Genomic DNA, 21268 nt, shown 5'->3' with positions numbered 1-21268 from the left:
GCCGAGGCACCGTCCAACGGGCGGGTGCGTTGCTAGGGTGCGGCGGGCCAATGGGCGCGCGCGTTGCTGTTGCTAGGCGGCGCGGCGGGCCGGGCCGGGCCGGGCCGGGCCGGGCGGCGGAGCGGAGCGGGGCGGTGAGATGAGCGGGCCGCGGCGGCCCGGCAGCCATGGAGATCCGCTGCGGGGGGCTGCTCTTCAGCTCCCGCTTCGACTCGGGCAACCTGGCGCACGTGGAGCAGGTGGAGCCGCCCGGGGCGGGGGGCAGCCCCGCGGCCTGCACCGCCCTCCCCGCCGCCGACTACGAGTTCAACGTCTGGACGCGGCCCGACTGCGCCCAGACCGAGTATGAGAACGGCAACAGGTAACGGGGGTGGCGGGGTCGGGGCAGCCGCGGGGGACGAGGGGCTGGGAAGACCGGGGGAACGGCTGGGGGGGCTGGCGGGGTTGGGAGTCCCCCGGGGAAGGGGGCTGGCGGGGTCCCGGGGGGTGGCCGGTGCGGTGCGAGGGGCCCGGGAAGGCGCCGTCCTGGGGTTGGGGGGCTGTGGGGGGCCGGGGGGGGTAGCTAGCAGGGTCGGGGATGCCCTGGGGGGGGGGCTCACGGGGTCTGTGCCCCCCCGGGGATCTGACAGGCTCCTCAGGGCCGGGGCGTGGCTGGCGAGGTCGAGGGGCCCGGGAGGAGGGGACTGGTGGGCTCTGGGGCCCCAGGGCAGGGGCTGACCCGGCGCTGCTGTCCTTCCCCAGGTCCTGGTTCTACTTCAGCGTGCGGGGGGGGGCTCCGGGGAAGCTGATCAAGCTGCACATCCTGAACATGAACAAGCAGAGCCGGCTGTACTCCCAGGGCATGTCCCCCTTCGTGCGGACCCTGCCCATGCGGCCCCGCTGGGAGCGCATCCGCGAGCGGCCCAGCTTCGAGGTGCGGGCGCAGGGGCTGGGGGCTTGTGCCGGGGCTGGGGGTCCCTCGGCTGAAGTGCAGTGACAGGCAGGGAGAGGACCCTGCGTTCCAGGTGGGGAGCAGCTCTGGGGACACAAACGCCCCTTGCTCACCGCTCTGGGGTGACCTCCAGCCTTCCGCAGCAGGTGGAGTGGGCTGCGTGAGTGGTTGGTTTGTACTTTGGTGGCCCCAAGGGAAAGGTTGGGGTTTAGTGACAAAACCCCTTCCCAGGGCCAAGCATTCGGGACGGGAGGACCCAGGAGCTCTTCTCCACTGGCCAGCTCGGGCTGGGGCGCAGGCTCTCGCTGGGTGTGACAGGGGGGCTGTGGAACTGCTCTCTGGGGCTTCCCATCCCGTTCATCACTTGTCAAAGTGGCCGGTCAATGGCTCTTGACGGCAAGCCATGCCATGTGAGAGAGCTGATGCCCCCGCGGGGGGAGCGGTGCAGGCCGCAGAGCGCTGGGCTGAGAGCCTCGGGAACCGAAGCCAGCAGGAACAGCTGCGGCAGCAGGTTGACTCTCGCCGCCCTGTGAAGCTGTAGAGCCTCAAACAGGAGTTTGCTGGTCCTGGCATTTTCTGTCTTCGGTCTGGCAGGAGCTGCCTGCGGGAGAGTCGCTTGCGGGTGCTCTGGGTCGTCCTTGCTCCATGCAGGCTGCTGTGGGGAGGCAGTGACACCCCCAGCATGTCCCCCACTTCCACCCCATGGAACAGGGGCAAGGGAGAACCTCCCATCCCCTGGCTCAGGACAAGGTAATGCTCGGTTTGGCCCGTGCCAGCGCCAGGGAGAGACACGACACACGGCTGAGCTTTGCAGCACCTGTTAACTTTGCGAAGCCTGCCGAAATAGAGTAGTTATTGTTCGGTCTCTGACTGCTGGCGGGTGGGCACGAGCACCAGAAGGAACCCTCTGGGTTTCCCAGAGAGCCCTGCCCCAGAGCCAGGCATACGGCGAGGCTTTGGCGTCCCTCCAGGGACCCAAGTGCCGTGCAGTGGGGCAAGCGGGGAACCAAGGGCTTTTGTAGGAAACAGCCTGGCGTTTCGGGGATCTGAGTGAAGCGGGCTGGGATCTGCTGGCAGCGCAGCTTTGGTTCCCGGGCAGTGAGAGAAGGGCGAGCAGCAGAGGAGACCCACGGGGGCCTGCGGTGGCCGCGGCTGCCTGGCCTGTGCCTGGGAGGTGGCTCTGCATGGCCTCGGCCGCGGCTCCTGGGGCCGTGCCTCCGCTCAGCCTCCACTTTGTGTTTGTCCCAGATGGTGGAGACGCAGTTTGTGCTGTCCTTCGTGCACCGCTTCCTGGAGCACCGCGGTGCCACCACCTACTTTGCCTTCTGCTACCCCTTCTCCTACACGGAGTGCCAGGAGATGCTGGCGCAGCTGGACGGCCGCTTCCAGGAGTGCAGGCACATGTCTCCCAGCAGGTGCGCACGCCCCGCCCCCCCCAGTTTCCAGCCCCCCGTTTCCAGCCCAGGCTTTGCTCCCGCTGCGGAAGCGTGGTGTTGTCCAGCTCTGGCTGCAGCGGGGTGGAGGGTAGAGGTGGGGTCTCTGTGCTCTCCGCTCCCCCTGGCAGCTGCCTGGTGCTTGCTTCTCCGCGCCCCAGCTCTGCACAAGCCGCTGCAGGAGCTCCCCCCGAGCATGCGCTTCCGAGGGGCTTCCAGAGGGTCCTTTATTGCTTTGGGCTGGATCCCCCTGCCGTTCCCAAGGGCAGGTTCGCATCAGGCGGAAGAGGCTGAGGAGGGGTTGTAACAGAACTGCAGCCCTCGGTTTAAGGAGAGGGGGTTTTCAGAGGCTGAGACCTCGTTTGCTTTCGCCCTCCTGGCTGTGGGAAGGTTGGGCTCCCTTCCTCTACAACTCTCCCATGGCTCCCTTCCTCTACAACTGCTGTCACAGAGGGAGATCTCGCCGCCAAGAGCCAGCCTTAGCGCCGGGCTCTTTGTGCATCGTGCTGGGAAGTTCCTCTGATCTGAAGAATTTCTCCTCAGCAGTCAGAGGAGAACTTAACACTCGGCTGAGGGGGAGGAGGGCAGAGTCAGTCTTCAGGTGTCTCTGCGGATAACTCTGTTCTGCAGCCCCTCCTGGCCCCAGAGGCTTTCCATGCTGCGGGGCTGGGATCATAAATACCTTTTCTTAGACAAGGGATGAGCAATGGTTTATTGAAAGGGGTTTGTTCTTAAATTGTCACACGATGGAGAGCTATGAGAATTTCAAAACCTGGCAGTCAGTCGGCAAGGGTCTGACGGCGATATTTTAGTCTCTGTGGGTCAAACTCACCTACTGATGGGAGGCCCCCGAGACCCTCGGGATTGCAGCAGGGCTCGGTGGTCCCGACCAAACCCTTCCATGGGAGACCCCGGCTCCCTTGACGCAGCAGGAGCTGCCGGGGGCCTGGGTGGGGCCGTCAGCAGGGTGAGGGGGGTCTCTGCGCTGTGCAGGTGGGTCGCGCTCCCCTCTGTGTGCGATCGTTGCATCGAACCCCCGAGCAGCCGGCAGGCTGGCTGGTGCCCGGGCTGCCGGTGACCCTGCGCACATCTGGCTGCCGCTGGGTGCTGCCTTGGCCGCGGTGGGCTCCCGAAGGACGGGGGCTGCTGCCTCCCCTGCTTGCCCTGGCTGACGCCCTCGGAGGCGGCCAGCCTCTCTTGCCAATCAGCGTTTATTTCCCCGCCCGACTGGTCTGGTGCTGCCGCGGGGGGATGACCTGGCTGTCTGACGGCCGCAGGCACCTCCGCCGGGTCTGGCTGTGCAGCAGCCGCTTGCCCACTGCTCCCCGCAGCCAGGGGGCCCTGGGCCACCGCTCTTCCTCCGAATGAGCGGCTGCTTGGGAGCGCTTGTGTTCCTGGCGGACTCCGAGGGGAGCTCAGCTGCGGACGCCTGCAGGCAGCAGGAGAGGGTTTGGTGGTTCTGGTCGGGCCGGGGCTGTTGAACTCCGGGGGAGCGGAGTGAGCAGGGTTGCGGCACTGGATGAGCGGCTGGAGGCAGAACTCAGGGCTGAGTGGGGAGAGCATCCCCCGCCCAGCTGGGAGCCCCCTTGGCTCCCTAAGGGCATCTCCAGCAGCGGCCTGGGGTGAGGCTCGGTGCCCTGTCCCCGGCCCAGCAGCACGCTCATCCAGCATGGCAGCTGCCCCAGCCAAGCCGCTTTCTTCCCTGGAGGGGGAGGCTCTGACCCGTGTGTTGCCAGCTGACCAGGGCAGGCTGGCTGAGCGCCGCCCCTTGCCCCGCAGCCCCCTCGACTCTGTCTATTACCACCGGGAGCTGCTCTGCCACTCCCTGGACAAGCTGCGAGTGGACCTGCTCACCGTCACCTCGTGCCACGGCATGCTGGAGAAGCGGGAGCCCCGGCTGGACAAGCTTTTCCCAGACACGACCACTCCACGGCCGCGCCGCTTCACAGGGAAGAGGGTGAGCTGCTGCGCCGGCTTTGGGGCTGCGTCGGGGATGGCGAATGCGGCCAGCAGACTGTGTGTCTGTGTGGCGAATGCGGCCAGCGATGGTCTGTGTGTCAGGGCCTTGCTGCCACCCTCGCATCTCTGACCTGAAAGGTGCCGTGTCCTGGAGGGCTGGAGCGTTAGACTGGGTGGAGCGTGGGGAGTAGAGAGTCTGTGAGATCCCGCATCAAGGCGGGAACTGGTAGCCCACCAGGAGCCCTAGTGCATCCACACCATCTCAGCACCATGAAATGCCCTCTGGTAGCACCACACATGGGTTCCTCAGGGCAAAAATTAGTGTTTCGTTTCCTAGGAGTTTTGTTCTGTCATCCTTTTAATGCTGTTGCTCCGTTAGCTGTGAAGAAACTGATGGAAGTGCTGTATTTGGGGTGGTAGGTAGGTGGGCCCTGCCTGCTAGGGACGGGGACGGGCAGGGAGCTCCCTCTGTGGCTGCACAGAGCTGGGATGGGTGGCCGGGAGGCTGCACGCGCGTCTCTTGCTGAGAAGCTCCCACCAAGAGAAGGGCTCTTCGGGAGGTGCTTTATGTCGTCATCGCAGTCAGGCTCGTTCCCTGCTCTGCGGGATCTCTCGGGGCTGTTCCCTGGGGCGCTTCTGCGGCTCTGCTGCTCTGCCACCCATGCTCTGGTTTCTCTTGGTGGCAGGCTGTGGGTTTCCGCCCTTTAGTCGCACACAGGGATAACCACCTTATTCCAAGCAGGACCTAGGAGAGGCACCGCATCAAGAAGCCACCGAAAACTGTTGTGTTGCCGCAGCTGGTCCCTAGTTGTCTGCTCTACATAAAGGCTTTATCTCCGCCTCGGGCAGCATGGTGCCTGGCCACGGTGCAGGGGAGGAGCCCCAGGGAGCGCTTGGCCCCTCGGCTAAGGCATCGCAGCATCTCGGGGCAGACAGGAACCTGCCCATCACCCCTGTCTGTTTGCCCCCAGGTGTTCTTCCTGAGCAGCAGAGTCCACCCGGGAGAAACACCCTCCAGCTTCGTCTTCAACGGCTTCCTGGACTTCATCCTGCGGGAGGAGGACCCCCGCGCCCAGATGCTGCGGCGGATGTTCGTCTTTAAGCTCATTCCCATGCTGAACCCCGATGGGGTGGTGCGAGGCCACTATCGGTGAGTGAGCACAGGCTGCAGCTGCACCTTCGTCAGGGTCCCAGCTGGGCCGGTCTCCTGGTTTGGAGTCTGCTGAGCATTTCACGATGGTTGTGAAGAACAGTCCCAAGATCCTGCGTCAATATAAGAGTGAGCTGAGGCCCGCAGGCTGCAGCAACCTCTCCCTGCTACCTCCCGGCATCTCTGGCGAGGGCTTGGGGCTGCTGTTGCCTGCATAGGTCTCCTGCTGGATCAGGGCTTTCTAGCTCAGGCAAGCAATGCTGCCCTGCGCCTTTGAGGCGATCAGACGCTGTCCCGTCCTTGCTCTCCCTGGCGTGTCAGAGCTGGGCCAGCTTCAGGGAGGAGGGAGAGAGATCGCTCGGGGCTCTGTCTCGCTGGGGCAAGTGCCACTCCAGGAGACAGAGCCCCAGCTGCTGGGGGGCAGAGTCTCTGCCCGCTTGCCTGCGAGGGGGTGGTTTGGCCAGTTGTACTGCAGGATAGAGCCCAAAGCCTCGGCCGTTACGAGGTAAGGTCGGGTCTGCCTCCGCAGAGCAGATGGTGCTGTGCGAAGGACCTCACGTCTCCTCTGCTCTCCCTGCAGGACTGACTCCCGTGGGGTAAACCTGAACCGCCAGTATCTCAACCCCGACGCCGAGCTGCACCCTGCAGTGTACGGGGCCAAAGCTGTCCTCCTCTACCACCACATTCACAGCCGCATCCTGCCAGGCTCTCCTGACTGGAGGACATACGTCTCGCCACTCAGCACCAGCTCGCTAAGCACAAAATCTTCCAACCATTCCGTCCGCAGCAACGCCCTGTCCCCGGAGGCAGCCCTGTCAGAGCTGGAGAAAGCCAATAACCTCCGCAACTCACCCAGCACCTGGCGTGCCAGCACGTACTTCAGCCCTTCTCAGGAACCCCGGCTCTCGGGAGCGCCGGCCGCCGAGCTGGGCCGCAAGGACCAAGCTGTCTGGATCCTCCCTTCAAGCCACACCACGGAGCACTGTGAGGAGGATGCCAGGAGGCCTCTGCCCGCACCTCTCCCCGAAACCATCTTGCCCCAGGACAGTGGGCTGGCCTACTACGTCGATCTCCACGGGCATGCCTCCAAGCGCGGCTGCTTCATGTACGGCAACAGTTTCAGTGATGAGAACGATCAGGTGAGGGCAGGGGGTAGGAGTACAGAGGTGCTGGAACAGGCTGGGACCCTCTCGCCGCTCTGCCCCCTCCCCAGGGTCCCGAACGCTCCCTCCCACTGCTGGGAGAGGGGGTAGGAGGTCCCTGTCACGCCAGAAACCGAGCTGCCTGTCGGGACAGGGCTGGTGCCCAAGGAGAGGGCGCTGGGCTGGCTGCCCTCCCTGCCTTCGGTGCTTGGTGGGGCTTGCTGTCCTCCCCTCTCCCTCTCCTCTCCCCAGCCTGTGGTCGGAGCAGCTGCAGCAGGTCTCAGCTTCCCCCCTGGGAACTGGCGTGGGCAGGCCCTTCTCCTAAGGGATGAGAGAGTGGGGAAGAGTTGTGCCGCTGGGCTCCCTCCTCTCCACCTCCACGAGCAGGCCGTCGGGAGAGCCCTGCTGCTGCCTCTCCCTGCTGGAGGTGGGCAGGGGGCAGGCGGGGGTGGGCAGCGTCCCCTGCGCAAGGCTGGAGCGTGGGAGACGCTGGAACTGGGCAGAGTGGGCCCAGCCTCAGCCAACACCCCAGTGCATCCCAGAGCTTGGCACTGGTAGCGCTGGAGCAGGATGAACAGCCAAGGGCTCCCCCCAGAGTCACCTGTGTTCCTCTCTGTGCATCGCAGGTGGAGAACATGCTGTTCCCCAAACTCATCTCCTTGAACTCGCCTCACTTCGACTTCACGGGCTGTAACTTCTCAGAGAAGAACATGTACGCCAAAGACAAGCGGGACGGGCAGTCGAAGGAGGGCAGCGGGCGAGTGGCCGTCTACAAAGCCTTGGGGATCATCCACAGGTAGGCAAACCTCGCTCGCTTGCTAAACGTCCGTGCCGGCTGACGTCTCTGGAAGGGGGTGGTCTGCTGGACACAGGTCGTTAAGGAAAGTTGAAACCACTTCTGCGGAGGCAGCTGTGTCCTGCACGGCTCTCCGGTGGGGTTGGGACTTGCCTGTTGTCTGAACCGGCCAAGAAGAGGGTTATGTGCTCGGTGCAGAGGCCGGGACCCGGCCATGCCAGGTGCTGCCGTGCTCCTGACCTGCAGGCATTGTCCTGCTTCGCAGCCTGGCTCCTTTTCCTCTTGTACCTCCTGTCCTATCACCTCCCTCCTGCAGCTGCTCTGGCTTCTTGTTCTAGCTGTTGTAGAGCTGCTTGTGTGCGGCTTTCCAGAAGGAATTCTCCTTTTTCCCAGATGTTTATATTTGTATTGAGCTGTAATTAAAACCTGTTTAGTTGTAATGGGCTCAGCTTCCCCAGACCTTGCGTGCGAGATTGCCGTGCAAGATTCCAGCCTCAACCAATCCGTAATTCTGTGAGCTGAGGATATTTGTGTGACCCGTAGCAGCCCCATGCCTCTCTCCAACAACGGATGGGATATTTTTGGCCTGTTTTGTTGTGGTTGCTGGAAACATAAAAATGGCTGAACTAATCAGACCAACAGCCTGTCTCACCCTGTTTGGCCCCGCTGGTGGCCAGTTGCAGATGCCGAGGGAAGAGTACAAGAAGAGAAGTGTGTAATGCTTCTTTAGTTCATGCCGCATTCCCCAGGAATCTGTGGTTTGAGGAAATGTGGACGTAGTGCCAGGCTTCCTACCAGCGCTGGACATCCCCCAGAAACCCTTGGGCCCCTTCTCCTGCTCTCTGCGGGTGCGGTTTCGTTGCTGGCTGAGGCTGGTGTAGGACCAGGCTGCCAGCAGAAATGGTGGCTCCCTCAGCTCCTTTCTTTCCCCCATTTCCTCAGCACTTGCTGTGTGCTCCGCTGCTTCTCTGCGCCTGGCCGCAGGCCGGGTCAGGGAGCATGCCGATCCAGCTGAAACCCACCCTGCAATAACAAATACACGAGTTCTTTAGGCGCGGGTTGCTGGTGTGGCTTGCTCTGTGCCCATTTGCTGGAGCTGGCAGGAAACAGCCCATGGTTAATCCAGCAGCGACATCCTGAAACGTGGCGGGCGTTCTGCTGGTGTCAGAGTGCTCTCGGTGCCCGTGCCACGCAGCACTGCACGGGCAGGTCAGACGGACGGGGAGGGAGACTCGCTGGTTTTCTGTGGGGTTAGCAAGCTGAATTATCCCTGAGCGTTGGACAGATGCAAGCAATCCCGGCTGGCAGCTCCCAGTCACCCTCTTCTTCCCGCCTCCAGAAACGTGCTCCGGGAGGGCCCGCTCGGTATCTCAGGGACCGAGGTGAGGCTGCCCGGCCTCTCGGTCCCTGCATGGTCTTTTTTAACAACAGATGCAATACTTGCCTTTCTCCACCCATCAGGGCCCCCCCTGACTACCTGTCACCTTCTGGAGATGACCTAGAGGAGCCCCACAAGGACCTCAGCAGCCCTCGGGGTTCTCAGGAGATCCCCAACTTGATTATCCTCCATTTCTGGTGGTTTTCCTCCTGGAGCCCGATCTCACAGAGCGATCCCCACACACCACCCGCTACTTTCTGCAGTGCAGCTCCATCACGGGTTCCCCATAGCCTGCTCATCTCCTGCTACATCTGTCCATCTCCCCGAGTACCGGGATGGACCATTCCTGCAATTGGAGGATGCTGTCCTAAAAAACCTGCCACCTTTCCTAAGCTCCTTTGTCCTTCGGATCCAATGGGATCCCCCCTACTGGTGCCCTGAATTAGCCAAAATCTGCTCTTCTGAGGCCCAGGGTCTGTGCTCTGCTGCTCTCCTTCCCTTGGGATCATGAACTCCACTATTTCACGGTCACGACAGACAAGGCTGAGGTTTATCATCACATCCCCAGCTAACGGGTTCCTCCTTGTCCGTGATCCAGCTGCACATCACCCCGGCTACTGAGCTCCACCATCGCACGGTCGCTGCAGCAGAGGCTGCCCCCGAGCTGCACGCTCCCAACCAGTTCCTCTTCGTCTGTAAGAATGAGGTCCAGCAGTGCCCACCCTCGGCGCCCCTGTTAGAATAGCCCCAGGCTATGGCCCCCGGCAGGGCTGCTCCTTGGAGGGGTCCCACTGAGCTGGTGAGGAGGTGAGGCACTGTAAGCGTGTGGTGGGTTCCTCAGGAGCTGTCCTGACAAAGTCTCACCGTCCAACCGGGCGTGTGTTCAGGACCGGGCAGTTTTTAAAGAAAATTGGTCATCATTGTCGCTAGTGGGCAATGTTGACATCGCTGCAGTATCGCAGCTCCAGGGCTCCGATCTTTGGCCATTTCGGTTTAACTAGGCTCAGCCCTGCTCTGCCCCGCTGAGCTGAGCTGCGGCCTTGCTCCCCACGTGGCACCTTGCCCAGACAGCCGGGGCAGGCTGTCCGTCCGTCGGTCTGTCAGTCCCCCCTCCCTCCCTGCTCTGCCTGCAAAGTGCCAGTGCCAGCAAGAGCTGCTGGGGCGTGGAGCGGGCGGGGGGGCTGTGCTGGGCTACAGGACCCCCTGGAGAGGGGTGATCCAGGGCCCCTTCTCCAGCTCCTCGGCAGCTGGGGGCGCACACAGGGAAGGGGTGATCCCCTCTGCCTTCTGCAGCCCGCCGAGCTGTGTGTCCACTTGGCCTCACGCTGCTGGTGGGGCTGCCGTGGTGCCGCAGCGGTCGGTGCCGCGGTGGTTAGCCCTGTGGGTGCCAGGACAGGGCCGGCACACCGTGGCAGGTGAAGGCGAGTTTCTTCCGTCAGCGGGCTGTGTGGCAGGCCTTCCCCCAGCGGGATGCCCCTGCCGCTGGGCTGTTTAACACCTCCCTCACACCGATCCTCCCACCAGGCTTCAGCTTTCCCAGTTCTACTGAGTTTCCTCAGTGAGAGTTCCCAGTTCCCCTTGCTCGTTACCTGCGCTCCTGCTATCAGTTTGCAAACTATCAGGATACGCATCCTGGCCATATGTGCTTTTGCAAGTGCCTCGGCTCCGCACGCTGGCTGCACAGCACATCCGAGTCCTCACCTCCCTCCCTCCTCCACCACTGGTCTCCTGCCCCCTGCGCACGCCTGGCTCTGCCGGCAGCACGCCGGGCTGCTCCTCCGCGCGGGGCTCGCCGGTGCAGACCTTCTGTGTCGCACCCACAGCTCCATCCCAGTGACTTCTTGCTGGCTTTTCCCTGGACGTGGAGAGACAAGGAGATGGCTCTGCGGCTCTCTTGCCGTTTCCCTGAAGCCTCCCACAGTCTGTGCCACGTCGGTGGTCCAGTGTCTCATTGCCAGAAAATCAGTACAGTGCGAGGCTTGGCTCCTGCGGAACGACGTGCCATCCGTCCTCCTGTGCTCTTTGTGAATCTCTCGCCCTGTCCTTAGCGTGAACTCACCAGGGATGACTGCAGACCCTTTTAGGATAACCAGAGAACATCTTTTGGTAGTTGCTTCACCCTGAAAAGCAGTTGGGGTGTCCCTAGCAGCTGTGGATGCCCTGACTGTTGATTTAAGATCAGAGGTGGGAGCTCAGTGATCACTGGCCACTCCTGCTCCTGCTCTCCCCCAGGGCTGGGGACATTGATTTCAGAGTCTGGTTCCTTGGGTGCTGTGTCACAGGTGCCTCTCCTGTCCTCGGCACGCCTCTGGCTTCCACCTGACGGCCAACTGCTGCTTTTCTTACCTCCTTTATTCCTACCTCAGCAGATGAGAAAATGAAGCGCACTTGAAGCAGGTCGCAGCAAGAGCTGCAGCTCAACGGCAGGAGCCACGTCTTCTCTCCAGACTCCCCCCGGAGCCTCCCCTCCCGGGGCTGAGGGCAGACCCCAGCTCTGCTTGCTCGGTGTCATCGCAGCAGTAATGCTCCTGTGCTCGGGCAGGTGTGGATCCGTCGGGTAACGTGGGCTTCCTTGTGCTTCACAGCTACACACTGGAGTGCAACTACAACACAGGGCGCTCGGTGAACAGCATCCCCGTGGCCTGCCACGACAACGGCCGGGCCAGCCCGCCGCCCCCTCCCGCCTTCCCCTCCAAATACACCGTGGAGCTGTTTGAGCAGGTGAGGGGACCCCCAGCAGCAGGGCGGCTGGGCGAGCGCAGCCCTGCCCTGCCCCGCGCGCTGCAGGCAGCACTTTCGGCACCCAGGAAGAAACTCTAACGTTCTATCCCGCTTCTGCGCTTGCATGTCCCTGCGCCGGTCTGTGGCGCGGGTTCGGAGGGGTGTGCAGGAGATGGGGTGTTCTCAGTGTCAGTGCCGTAAGCCCATCCCAGGCTGCGGGACCGTCTGTGCCTGCCCCCACCCCTACCCCCAGCCCCAAAAGGCTTTGGCTGGGACTGGAGGCTTCTGCCCTCAGCCTCTGGGGCAGCCCGGGGTTGTCCCTCTGCATCTCGCGCCACTGCTGACACGCAGGGTCCCCGTCGCTCCCCACTGAGTGTGGGGCTGCCTGCTCTCGTGTAGCCCACAGCAAGAGGCAGTGGGTCCCTGTGGCCGTGGGCGCCTGACTCGCCCTTGCCCTGCACACTCAGAGGGGCTTCCTACGGGAACACTGCTCCCACCGGGGAGCTCAACTGGAGCCTGTAACGGAGATGAAACAAGCTCTGGGGGGTTGTCTGGGATTTGGGGTTGGGTTTGCTTTCCTTTCTTTGTTTTCCTGCCTCAAGTCCCAGAGAGCTGCTGCTCTTTCTCGAGGCCTTTCTCACCAGTTGCCTCTTGCCCTGGCAGGTCGGGAGAGCCTTGGCTGTGGCAGCGCTGGACATGGCAGAGTGCAATCCCTGGCCCCGGATCGTCCTGTCGGAGCACAGCTGCCTCAGCAACCTGCGAGCCTGGATGCTGAAGCACGTGCGCGGCATGAAGGGCGCAGGCGGGGGCCCGCGGAGGAGAGGAGGTGCCAGGACCCCCCCCAGGAGCTCCACGTAAGGGCCTGCCGGGTTGAGTGTTCAAGAGCTGCAGGATAACGCCAATTAGAGATGATAAATGTACTCCAAGTGAGTTACCCTGCAGCTAACGAAGCCAAGGCTTATTTGCTTGCTTTCCCTCCTTGTCGGGGCCCGTGCTTGTCCCTGCAGAGTTTGCTTTGTGAACTGCAGGTGTAGTTCTTCGGGAGTCAAGAGGGGCACGCAGCCGTGCAGGGTGAAGCCGTTTGGGGTTCACCTGCCCCAGTAACTGGGAGTTGATTATCTGCTGGCATCTCTTCTGCTTCTCTCTCTCCCCAGCCCAGTCCAGCGCTGGACTGGGATGGATTTGGGACGGGGGGTGAGGGAGTGGGAACTCTGAAACAACGCTGCTGCCCGGCGGCTGCCGGGACGGTGACGTACAGCGAGGGGGACTGGGGTCCGCTGCTGCTCAGGGACAGCCCCTTGTGACATGGGCTCTGTTCCTGTTCCCAGCTGCTTGCCAGCCACTGGGGAAGAAGTCCAGGGCTCTGACGGAGACGGTGTCTCTGCAGCAGCAGCAGCCTAACGCTCAGTGCCTGGGCTGTGGGGCAGAACTGGCCGGGGAGGATGGGGGGGAGCGCAGAGGGGCCGCCGGAGGGGAGCCCCTGCCCACAGAGCCGGGCTGAGCCTCCTGTTTGTCATCCCCTTCCAGCGGGCTCCCCACCTCGGCCTCCGACAACACCCTGTCCCGCTTGAGGAGCTTCAGCAACGGCACCAGCGGGAGCGGCAGCAGCCAGCAGGACTCGCCGCAGATCAAAGCCTCCCCCAGCTTCACCTTCAGCTGCAGCAGGCCCTCGGGTCCGGCCGCTGCAAGCCAGAGTCCTCAGAAAGGCAGCGCCAGAGCCCCGGCACTGGGCAGAGGTAAGCTGGGCTGGGGACCTCTCGTGCGCTTGATCCAGTACCTGTCGAGCTGCTGTGCGAAGCCGCAGCCCTAAGGAGAGATCTGTGCCAGCCTAACAGTGTGCTTTGACGTAATAAAAGTGGTTTTGCGTGGAAGAAGTGCGTGTGAACCGCCGCCCCGTCCCCTCGGAAGGGTCCTGGATGCCGTGCTCAGCTCCGCACTCCGTGCCGAGTGGAGTGGCCCTGGCTGGGCCAGGACAAACACTGCACGGCGAGACCTGTGGCTTCCGCAGCCCGGCTTCTGCAGGGAACCGAGCGGGCCCAGCTGAGCTCCTGCCCAACGCCTCTGCAGCCCCTGGCTGGGCAGAAGCTGCCCACTGCTTCTGTTGCACCGAGATTAGAGGGACTCTGTCCGCTGCGGGCTGCCGGGGGAGATGGCCCTTCCTGCGCTGGCGATGCAGATACCCGGGGCAGGGGCTGCGGGGCTTCTGGAGAAGCCAGCATGGAAAACCTCCGCTCCGCTTCCCTCAGCCTCAGCTGCTCCCAAAGCATTCCCGAGGCCTGCGGGGATACACCAAAGTGCCTTTTCCCTTCCCAGGCACCTGCTGAGCAGCAGTCGATCGTGGCACATGACTCCGGTCATGGCGAAGTGGGCTGGCAGAGCTGTAATTAGTCACTGGGGGCTTTGAACATGCGGCGAGTCCTGTCCGGTGGGGGCCGACTCGCAGCACCCGAGCTGCCAAGCTGCCTGCACGGGCTGGGAGAAAGGCCCCGGCTTACCGCCCCGCCGCCAGCACCCGGTGAGCCCTGCGGCTGCACCGCGCTCTGGCAGCGGGGAGGTGCCAAAACAAGGCAAGGTGCTTGCTGTGCCCCCCGTGCTGGCTTCCTCGCCACTGGGCAGGGGGCTCAGTGCCGCTGCAGGCTGTAGCAGGGCAGGCAGCGCTGCTCCGGGCCCTTTGGGAGTTCGGTGCTGCAGCCGGCTGGCCGATGGTGCCCCGTGCTGCTCTGTGGGCTGGTCCCGCAGCCCCCCCAGCTGAGGAAATGGGGCTGGACTGGGAGCCCCAGTCTGCTGTGGGTCTCCAGGCCCCAGTGAGCGCTGTGCTCTGAAGTATCCCAGTGCCCAAAGATCAGAGGTGTGTGAGCGAGGGTCCGCGTTCGGGCGGAGGGGGCTGCCTGTGTGACTCTGGGTGTGACTCTGAAGCTGTTGTTGTGTCAAGGCTCTGTGTACTGGTGCTGCGCTCGGGGGAGATCGCTGCGGTTCCGACTGTCGGCTTCTTTCTCGTGCTCCGCCTGTGTTTCTCACGTTGCTTCGTCCTCCATGTTTGCTTTCCAGCACTTTGTAGTGACTGTTTCTCATCTGCCATGAGAACATGGTGGGGAGGAAATAAAAGGCTTATGTTCTCATGGGCACGTTGTAATGTCTGTTCCTTCTGCCGTTCATGCTTGGCCCACCCCGGAGCCAGCGGGAGCGACCCACTGGCCCGACCCCTGCTGCCGGGGAGTCGGTGACGGTCGGGTGCGTGAGCAGGAACAGACCTTGGGGGGCTGGAGGGGAAGAGCCTGTCTCAATAGGATGGATCAGCGTCGTTCTGCCTCCCTAGCCTGTGCTCTCCGCGTGCTGGCTGCCGCGCCAGCGGGTGCTGCCTGCACAGCCTCCTCCGGCAAGGGCAGCCGTGACCGGCAGAGCCGAGTGCCCGGTGGGACGCTCTGCCCTCGCGCTGGTGGAGCCCCAGCTGCCTGGCTCTTGGGACTGGGACGTGGCTCTTCCTTCCGTGCCCCAGCATCACCTCGCAGTTTGACCGTCTGTGTGCCCGGTCTGGCTGGCACCCCAGGCACCCCCGGCTCTGCCTGCTGGCAGTGCCGCCACTCTCCGAGTGCGAGGGCCCTGGCAGCACTGGCACTGCCGCGTCTGTGCGGGGAAATGTGGCCCAGGAATGCTTTGACCTCGCAGCTTTGCCTTACGAACCCCACACTGCTGCCCTCCTGCTGGCTGTCCCGTCCTGGGGTGGTGCCGGGATGCTGTCATGGACTCTTCCTGCCCCAGGCAGCCGGGAAGGAAACGGGAATGCTGAGCTCCTGCCTGCAGCCCCAGGCGTGACGAGGCGGTGGTTAGATGGCGCAGGATGAAGACACTGTGCCCGGTCGTGTCCTGTCCTTCCCTTTCCACGCACATGCTGCCGAGATCTTTGCCCATGTGGAACGGGCAGGAGCCTGTCCCCACCAGCAGGACGTCCGGGTGAGGACTGGCCGTGCCCCGCAGGCGCGGGCGGGCTGCTCTCCCTGCAGGACAGCCGTCCCCCGGTGATGGCCGGGTTACGCAGAGGATGTCCTGTCCCGGACCTGCTGCTCGCGCCGGGGCCCTGACAGGTGTCAGAGACGCGTCCCCCTCCCGGCTGCTTCCTCCGGGCCTCACAGGAAGGGAGCCCTTTCCTGGTGGCTCCAGCCACAGCCCTCCGGCACGGCGCGTGCCCAAGATGTCTGCTGGCTGCCGCTGCCAGTGCCGGGCCTCCTGCCCTGCTGTCTCTCCTCCGTGTCAGCCGGCGAGCCCTGGCTGCGCCGGGGACCGGTGTCCCTGCAGATGCAGCGGGGAGTTTGCCCAGCCGGCTGCAGGGGTGCAGCCCTCACCGGTGGTCAGTGGAGCCGCGGGCGCTGCCAGGCCAGGTCTTGTCTCACAGCTGCCATGTCTGAGGAGCAGCAGCGACTGAAAAGGGAGCCGGGGAGAAGGGCAGGCCTCTGTGCGAGCGCGGGAGGAGAGGGCACAGCCTGTGCCTGCACGGTGCTGCTGCGGGAGCTGCTTTCCCCGAGGGCTGCTCCGTCAGGCTCCCCTCGGACACCCCGTGCTCCAGCCCTGATCCTCTCCACGGCTCCTGCTCCAGCCTGCCTGCGTCGGCCGAGCCCCGGGGAGCCCAGACCGGACCCGTGCTGTGCCCGCAGCCTCGCGAGTGCTGGGGAGCGTGGGGTCCCTGCAGGACCCCCTTGGGACCCTCTTGTCTGTGCAGCCTCGGCTGCCACTGGCCTATCCTGGCTGGAGTTCACCGAATTGTGCCATTTCAGTTGTGACGAGTCCAAGGTTAAGACTTGTCACTCACTGGTGACATCCGCTGTCACCCATAAAGCCACCACCCAGAGAGAGTGCTTCTGCGTGCCACGAACCTGCCCCGGCACAGACTTTGCCGCAGTCTGGCTCCTGTCCGCTCCTGCTTGCAGGGTTTCATTTGCTGTGGGGTCCGCCGTTGTTCAGGTTTGCTCAGGCGTCGTACGTGGTGTCCGTTCCCCAGGGGACACTGGCATGGTTTCAGCCCCCCAGCCGCTCCCCCCGCAGTGGGACGGGGAAGCAAATGGGAAGGGTAAAAGCGAGAAAAATCCCGGGTTGAGATAAAAACAGTTTAACAGGGAAAGCAAATGCCGCGCAAGCAAAGCAAAGCCAGCTCAGGCACCCCTTCGCTGCTTCGCACGGCAGGCGGGTGCTCAGGCACCCCAGGGCAGCCGGGCTCCATCGCGCCCAACGGTGACCGGGGAAGACAAACGCCATCACTCCAAAGGGGACGTTCCCGGGATGTTCCGTGCTCTGGGATGTCCCTTGGTCAGTGGGGTCAGCTGTCCCGCTGTGCCCCCTCCCAGCTCCTTGCTGGCCACTCGAAATAGCTAACCACCCTGGCTTGGCTGTTTTCAGCACAGCTCCAAAACACGGCCCCATACAAGCTGCCGTGGAGAAAATTAACTCTTTCCCAGCCAAACCCAGCACATCCTCGCACGCCTCAGCTCTGCTGGCACCTCGCAGGCACCCGTGCTCGTGTGTCCATGCAGCACCCCCACCTGCACGCTGTGCCTTCCCCGTCCCCCTCCTCGGCTGCCGAGCGATTGCCGTAGGCGCGGGCTGAGCTCGTGAGCGCTGCCAGCTCGGCCAGGCAGCGTGCGACTGCTCGTAGGGCTGGTCCTGTCCGACACCGTCAGCATGGCCAAGCATGCAGGGGGCTCGTGCGCGGCGTGCTGCCGGCCCCCACATTGGTACCGCCCAGCCGTCCCTGTCCCCCGGGCTGTTCTCTCCGGGTGCAGGGCTCAGTGTTTGCCCTCGAGCGGCCCGAGGTTTCTCTTACCCCGTTTCGGCAGCCCGCGCAGCCCTGCTGACGGAGGGCAGCCCTCGTAGCGTCCGTTACTTCCCCAGCGCAGTGCTGCCCGTGGCCTCGCTGGGGGTGCAGCCCAGCCCGGCACCCAGCCAGTTGTGGCAGGTGCCAAACATCACACCAGCAGTGCCAGGAGCATGAACCGGGATTGAGCCCCAGCTCCCTGCAGGCTGTTCCGGCACGCCGCCCTGCCATGGGCTTGGCACTGCAGTCCTGCCCCGCACAGCCGTGCCCGTCCCCGTTAGCAGCCCTGCCGCCCCTGCCCGTCTCCTGCGCTGTAGCTGAGCGCCAGCGCGGGCGCAAAGCCCAGTCCTCGGCCGCAGCTTTGTCCTGCGGCAGTTGAGCCGCGTGTCTGGTGCTGCTGCTCCTGGCTCCGGCTTCGGTTCCCACCAGCGGCCCCGGCCCCACGCTGAGCTGTCGAGTGCCTGTCATGGGCCTCCCCGCCGGCGCTGCGGCAGCTGCCAAAGCGGCTCCTCTCGCTCTTCGGCTTTGGGGCTGTGCCTCGTGCCCTTGCTGCGGTGGGAGCCCCAGCCCTGGTGAGGCCGGCAATGCCAATCCGCACCGCGGCGGCTCTGTGCGCCCAGGGCAGGCAGCCAGCGCCCTCCCCACCGCTCGCCGACCCCGGCACGTCCCTGGCGCGGGCTGAGCTCTGTCTCGTTTGTCACACAGGGACCCTGCCGGCAGGTGCCCAGGCAGCGCCGAGCACCAGCACCAGCTATGGACCGCGGGAGGCCCAGCGCAGCGCAGGAGAGCCGGCAGCTGCCCACGGCACAGCACTGCTGCAGGTACTGCTGTGCACCAGCGGGGCCCGGGGCAGGGAGAGGAGCCGGGGGGACGGCAGGGCCCCGCGCCCTGGGAGGGGGCTGCCCCACGGCTCCACCAGCCGGGCCTGGGGGACGTGGGTCTGGGGAATGCCGGGGGGCAAACCGCACCCGGGCTGCGCTGGGGGGCTTCAGACCCCTCTCCTGCGCCATCCGCACCATCCCAGCGTGTGGGGCGCTGCACACCGACCACCTGGGCTGGCTGGGGGGCTTCCCAAAGAGTTTGGAGACCCCCATCTGCAGGGCTGAGACGCCCCCGTCTGCGGGGCACTGCCAGGAGTTTCTGCCCCACGTGCATTTTTCCCGAGCCGCGCAGACCCATGGGTCCGGCTCTGTGGGACCCCCAGCAGCTGTGGGGGGCTTCCACTAGACCGGGGCAAAGACCCCTCCCGGGCACCGACTCTCTTCTCCCTTCTCCTCCCCTCTCTGCAGATGCTCCCGAAGAAGCTGGACGCCAGGAGAGCCCTGGAGCAGCCCGGGTAGGTGCTGGCGTCGGCCGCGGTGTGGGGCCAGCCCAGAGTCTGTGCCGGGGCGGTGGGAGCCCTGAGCGAAGCCCCCGCCAGGCAGCAGGGCTGGAGCTGCCGGGGGGCCTGAGCAGAGGCACCCTCCGTCCCGAGGGGGGCTGCAGCCCCCCACCGCCGGCAGCCACCGCAGGAGTGGCGTGTGGTTCTCCACAGCCCGGGGGGCCCCCCGCCGCGCCCCAGCAGGATCCCTGTGCGGAGGAGGGGGGCAGCGACTGGCCAGAGCCTGCCGGGGCTCTGCGCCGACAGCACCGCAGCCCACCGGGCTGGGAAGCACAGCCACGGCGGGTCCCAGGCCTCACAGCCTCCACCAGGTAGGGCATGGCCTGGCACAGCCCTGGCGCCGGGGCTGCTGTGGTACCCGCTCCAGCAGGGCCCGGCACGGGGCTGCAGGCGCAGCACCTGTCCTGCATCTGGCCCCGCTTGCCGTGGCACAGGAGGGGACCGTCACCCCCCAGCCCCGGTTGGGTGTCCCCGACATGCTGCAACGGGCAGAGGGGGCCCGGGGGGCTGGGACCCCCACACCAGCCCCCCGGCAGGGCAGGCGCAGGGGCTGGCGTTGACACAGGCCAGGGGACGCCCTGGCCTAGCCCCACACTCTGCTCCGTGCTGGGCCCCGTGGGGCGGCCGTGCCCCCGCCAGCGGTGACGCCGGTCTCCATCCCCGCAGGGCTCTGCCAGGAGGCCCCCGCACCCCCCGGCGCCGAGCAACTCTTCCTGTGCGGGGGCAAGGGCCTGCACCCCCAGGTACGGCCCTGCCGCGGCAGGGGGCTGCGGTGTGGGCAGGAGGACCCCAGCCCTGCTCTGCCGCGTGCCGGCAGGGCCCGGGCAGGGGCCGCAGCGCTGGGGAGGGGGCTCCAGCCCCTCTGCCCCAGCCTCTGTGGCCACAGCCTCTCTTCACCCCGCTCTCCCCCATCGCAGCGCCTGGCCGCAGGCCCCCCCTCGCTCAGCTCCTACCGGCACCTCCTCTTCTTCTGCGCTGAGGCCTGACCGCAGCCACCAGCACCGGCCCTGCCGCTCACCAGGCCCTGCGCCGCCAGCCCGCACCGCGGTCTGCACCTGCGCATTCGGCAGGGCCGGGGCACACCCCACAGCCGCCGCAGCCCCTCCAGACCAAAGCTGCGCTGGCACAGAGCCCAGGCGGTGTCGGTGCCCCCAGACCGCTCTGCCGCTCGCCCCCTCTCCCCGCCGGGCACCAGGCACAGCCGCCGGCTCGCCCTGCACCGTGCCTACCCCCGGCTGTGGCCGTCACCACGCGCGGTTCCAGGGCCAGCTAACATGGCTCACCACGGCTCGCCGCGCCGCCCCATCCCGCGTCAGTGCCCGCTCCCCAGCGATGGCGGGCTCCCACCCCGGGTCGGCCCCGTTCCTCCCCGCGGGACCGGCAGAGGGACCCGGCAGCGGGTGGGAGATATTTTTACGTCACACGGTTTTGTCTTGTATTATTGTGTTTTCGTTAAAGTTTGTTTGGAGGAAGCACGGCCTCCCGCCTCAGCGCGGCACTGCGGCGGGCACCGCCATGCTCCGGGCGCTGGGGTGAGGGGCCGCGTGTGGCTGGGCCTGGCTCCCCCGTGGCCACCATGTCGCGGTGCGGCTCGGCGCGGCCCTGCGGGAGGGAGGGGGTTGAGCGCTGCCGGCGCAGGGCCGGCGCGGTGCCGGTGCCGTGTCTCACCGCGGGTCGCCTCACTCCTGCTTCTTGGGGTTGTTGACGGCCACGTAGTGGTAGAGGACGACGAGGAGGAAGAGCGACACGCCCAGCATGTTGGCGAAGATGGCGAGCTGCACGTCCGTGATCATCCTGCCGGGGAGGGACGCGCTGCTTCCCCCTGCCGGGACCCCGCGCCGGGACCCCCCGGGCCCGGCTGGGCCCCGCACCCACGGGCGGCCCCCCACTCCCGCCTGGGACCCCCCTCTCAGCCGGGGCAGGAGCCCCCCGACTCCCCTTCCCGCCTGGGACCCTCGGTGCGGCGGGGCCCCCCACTCCCGGCCGGGCCCCCAGCGGGGCACCACCCCGAAGACCCGGCCCCCCCTCGGGCCTCGCCGGGGACGCCAGCGGGGCGGGGACCCCCCCCCGGGCGGCATCCCCTCCCTGCGCGGGCAGACCCCGGGACCGCCCCCCCCCGCCCGGGCGCTCACGCGCTGTCGGCCCCGCCGCCGCCGCCGCTGCCGCTACCGACACGTCTCCCTGCGCAGCGCGCGACTTCCGGCCGCGGGGCACGGCGGGAGGGGCGGGGCGCCAGGACAACGGGGCGGGGCCTCGGCAGCGCGACCCGGTGGGGGAGGCGACGTCACACCCGCCTCGGGCTCCGCGGTGACGTCGTGCCTGGTCCCGGCCACATTGTGACATCACGGCTGCCGGGCCGCGGCCAGGCCGTCGCCTCAGGCCTCTCCTCTCTCCCGCGCACAGTGACGTCACAGCTGCTGGCCCCAGCCCCGCAGTGACATCACGGCCTGGCTCACCCCGAGGCCCTCGGCAGGGGCCGGCGGGGGGCACCTGCCCGCACCCCCCCCGGTGCCCCCCCGGCCCCGCTGTCCCCCGGGGCTCCGGGCAGGGGCGGGGCTGGGGCCCCCCGGGCCC

At 65.7% G+C, this 21268-nt stretch overlaps 2 protein-coding genes across 8 annotated transcripts; one reads left to right on the top strand and one right to left on the bottom strand.

Moving 5' to 3' along the window:
• The first annotated feature begins 72 nt into the window (after window positions 1-72).
• AGBL5 (AGBL carboxypeptidase 5) lies at window positions 73-20166 on the top strand. Of its 7 annotated transcripts, none has more exons than XM_075144722.1 (15): window positions 73-361; window positions 742-913; window positions 2180-2346; window positions 4144-4321; window positions 5295-5473; window positions 6054-6612; window positions 7242-7411; window positions 11375-11510; window positions 12174-12364; window positions 13038-13269; window positions 15645-15658; window positions 18065-18134; window positions 18603-18649; window positions 18848-19005; window positions 19361-20166. In XM_075144722.1, exons 1-15 carry the CDS (start codon window positions 168-170, stop codon window positions 19678-19680), a joined length of 2787 nt encoding a protein of 928 aa, XP_075000823.1. In that variant the 5' UTR covers window positions 73-167; the 3' UTR covers window positions 19681-20166. The 7 variants fall into 7 exon arrangements, with proteins under 7 accessions (XP_075000823.1, XP_075000816.1, XP_075000820.1 ...); XM_075144717.1 differs by lacking the exon at window positions 15645-15658 and having other exon boundaries at window positions 74-361; window positions 13038-13246; window positions 18019-18134; window positions 19361-19437; window positions 19612-20166; XM_075144715.1 differs by lacking the exon at window positions 15645-15658 and having other exon boundaries at window positions 13038-13246; window positions 18019-18134.
• Window positions 20105-20922, bottom strand: OST4 (oligosaccharyltransferase complex subunit 4, non-catalytic). The gene is made up of 2 exons (XM_075144723.1): window positions 20827-20922; window positions 20105-20488 (listed from the first exon to the last, which is right to left on the bottom strand). Exon 2 carries the CDS (start codon window positions 20485-20487, stop codon window positions 20374-20376), a length of 114 nt encoding a protein of 37 aa, XP_075000824.1. The 5' UTR covers window position 20488; window positions 20827-20922; the 3' UTR covers window positions 20105-20373.
• Window positions 20923-21268: the final 346 nt, after the last annotated feature.

This window comes from Calonectris borealis, chromosome 3 (genome assembly GCF_964195595.1).
Source record: "Calonectris borealis chromosome 3, bCalBor7.hap1.2, whole genome shotgun sequence".
NCBI lineage: Eukaryota > Metazoa > Chordata > Aves > Procellariiformes > Procellariidae > Calonectris > Calonectris borealis.
This window is presented reverse-complemented; position numbering and strand designations above follow the sequence as displayed.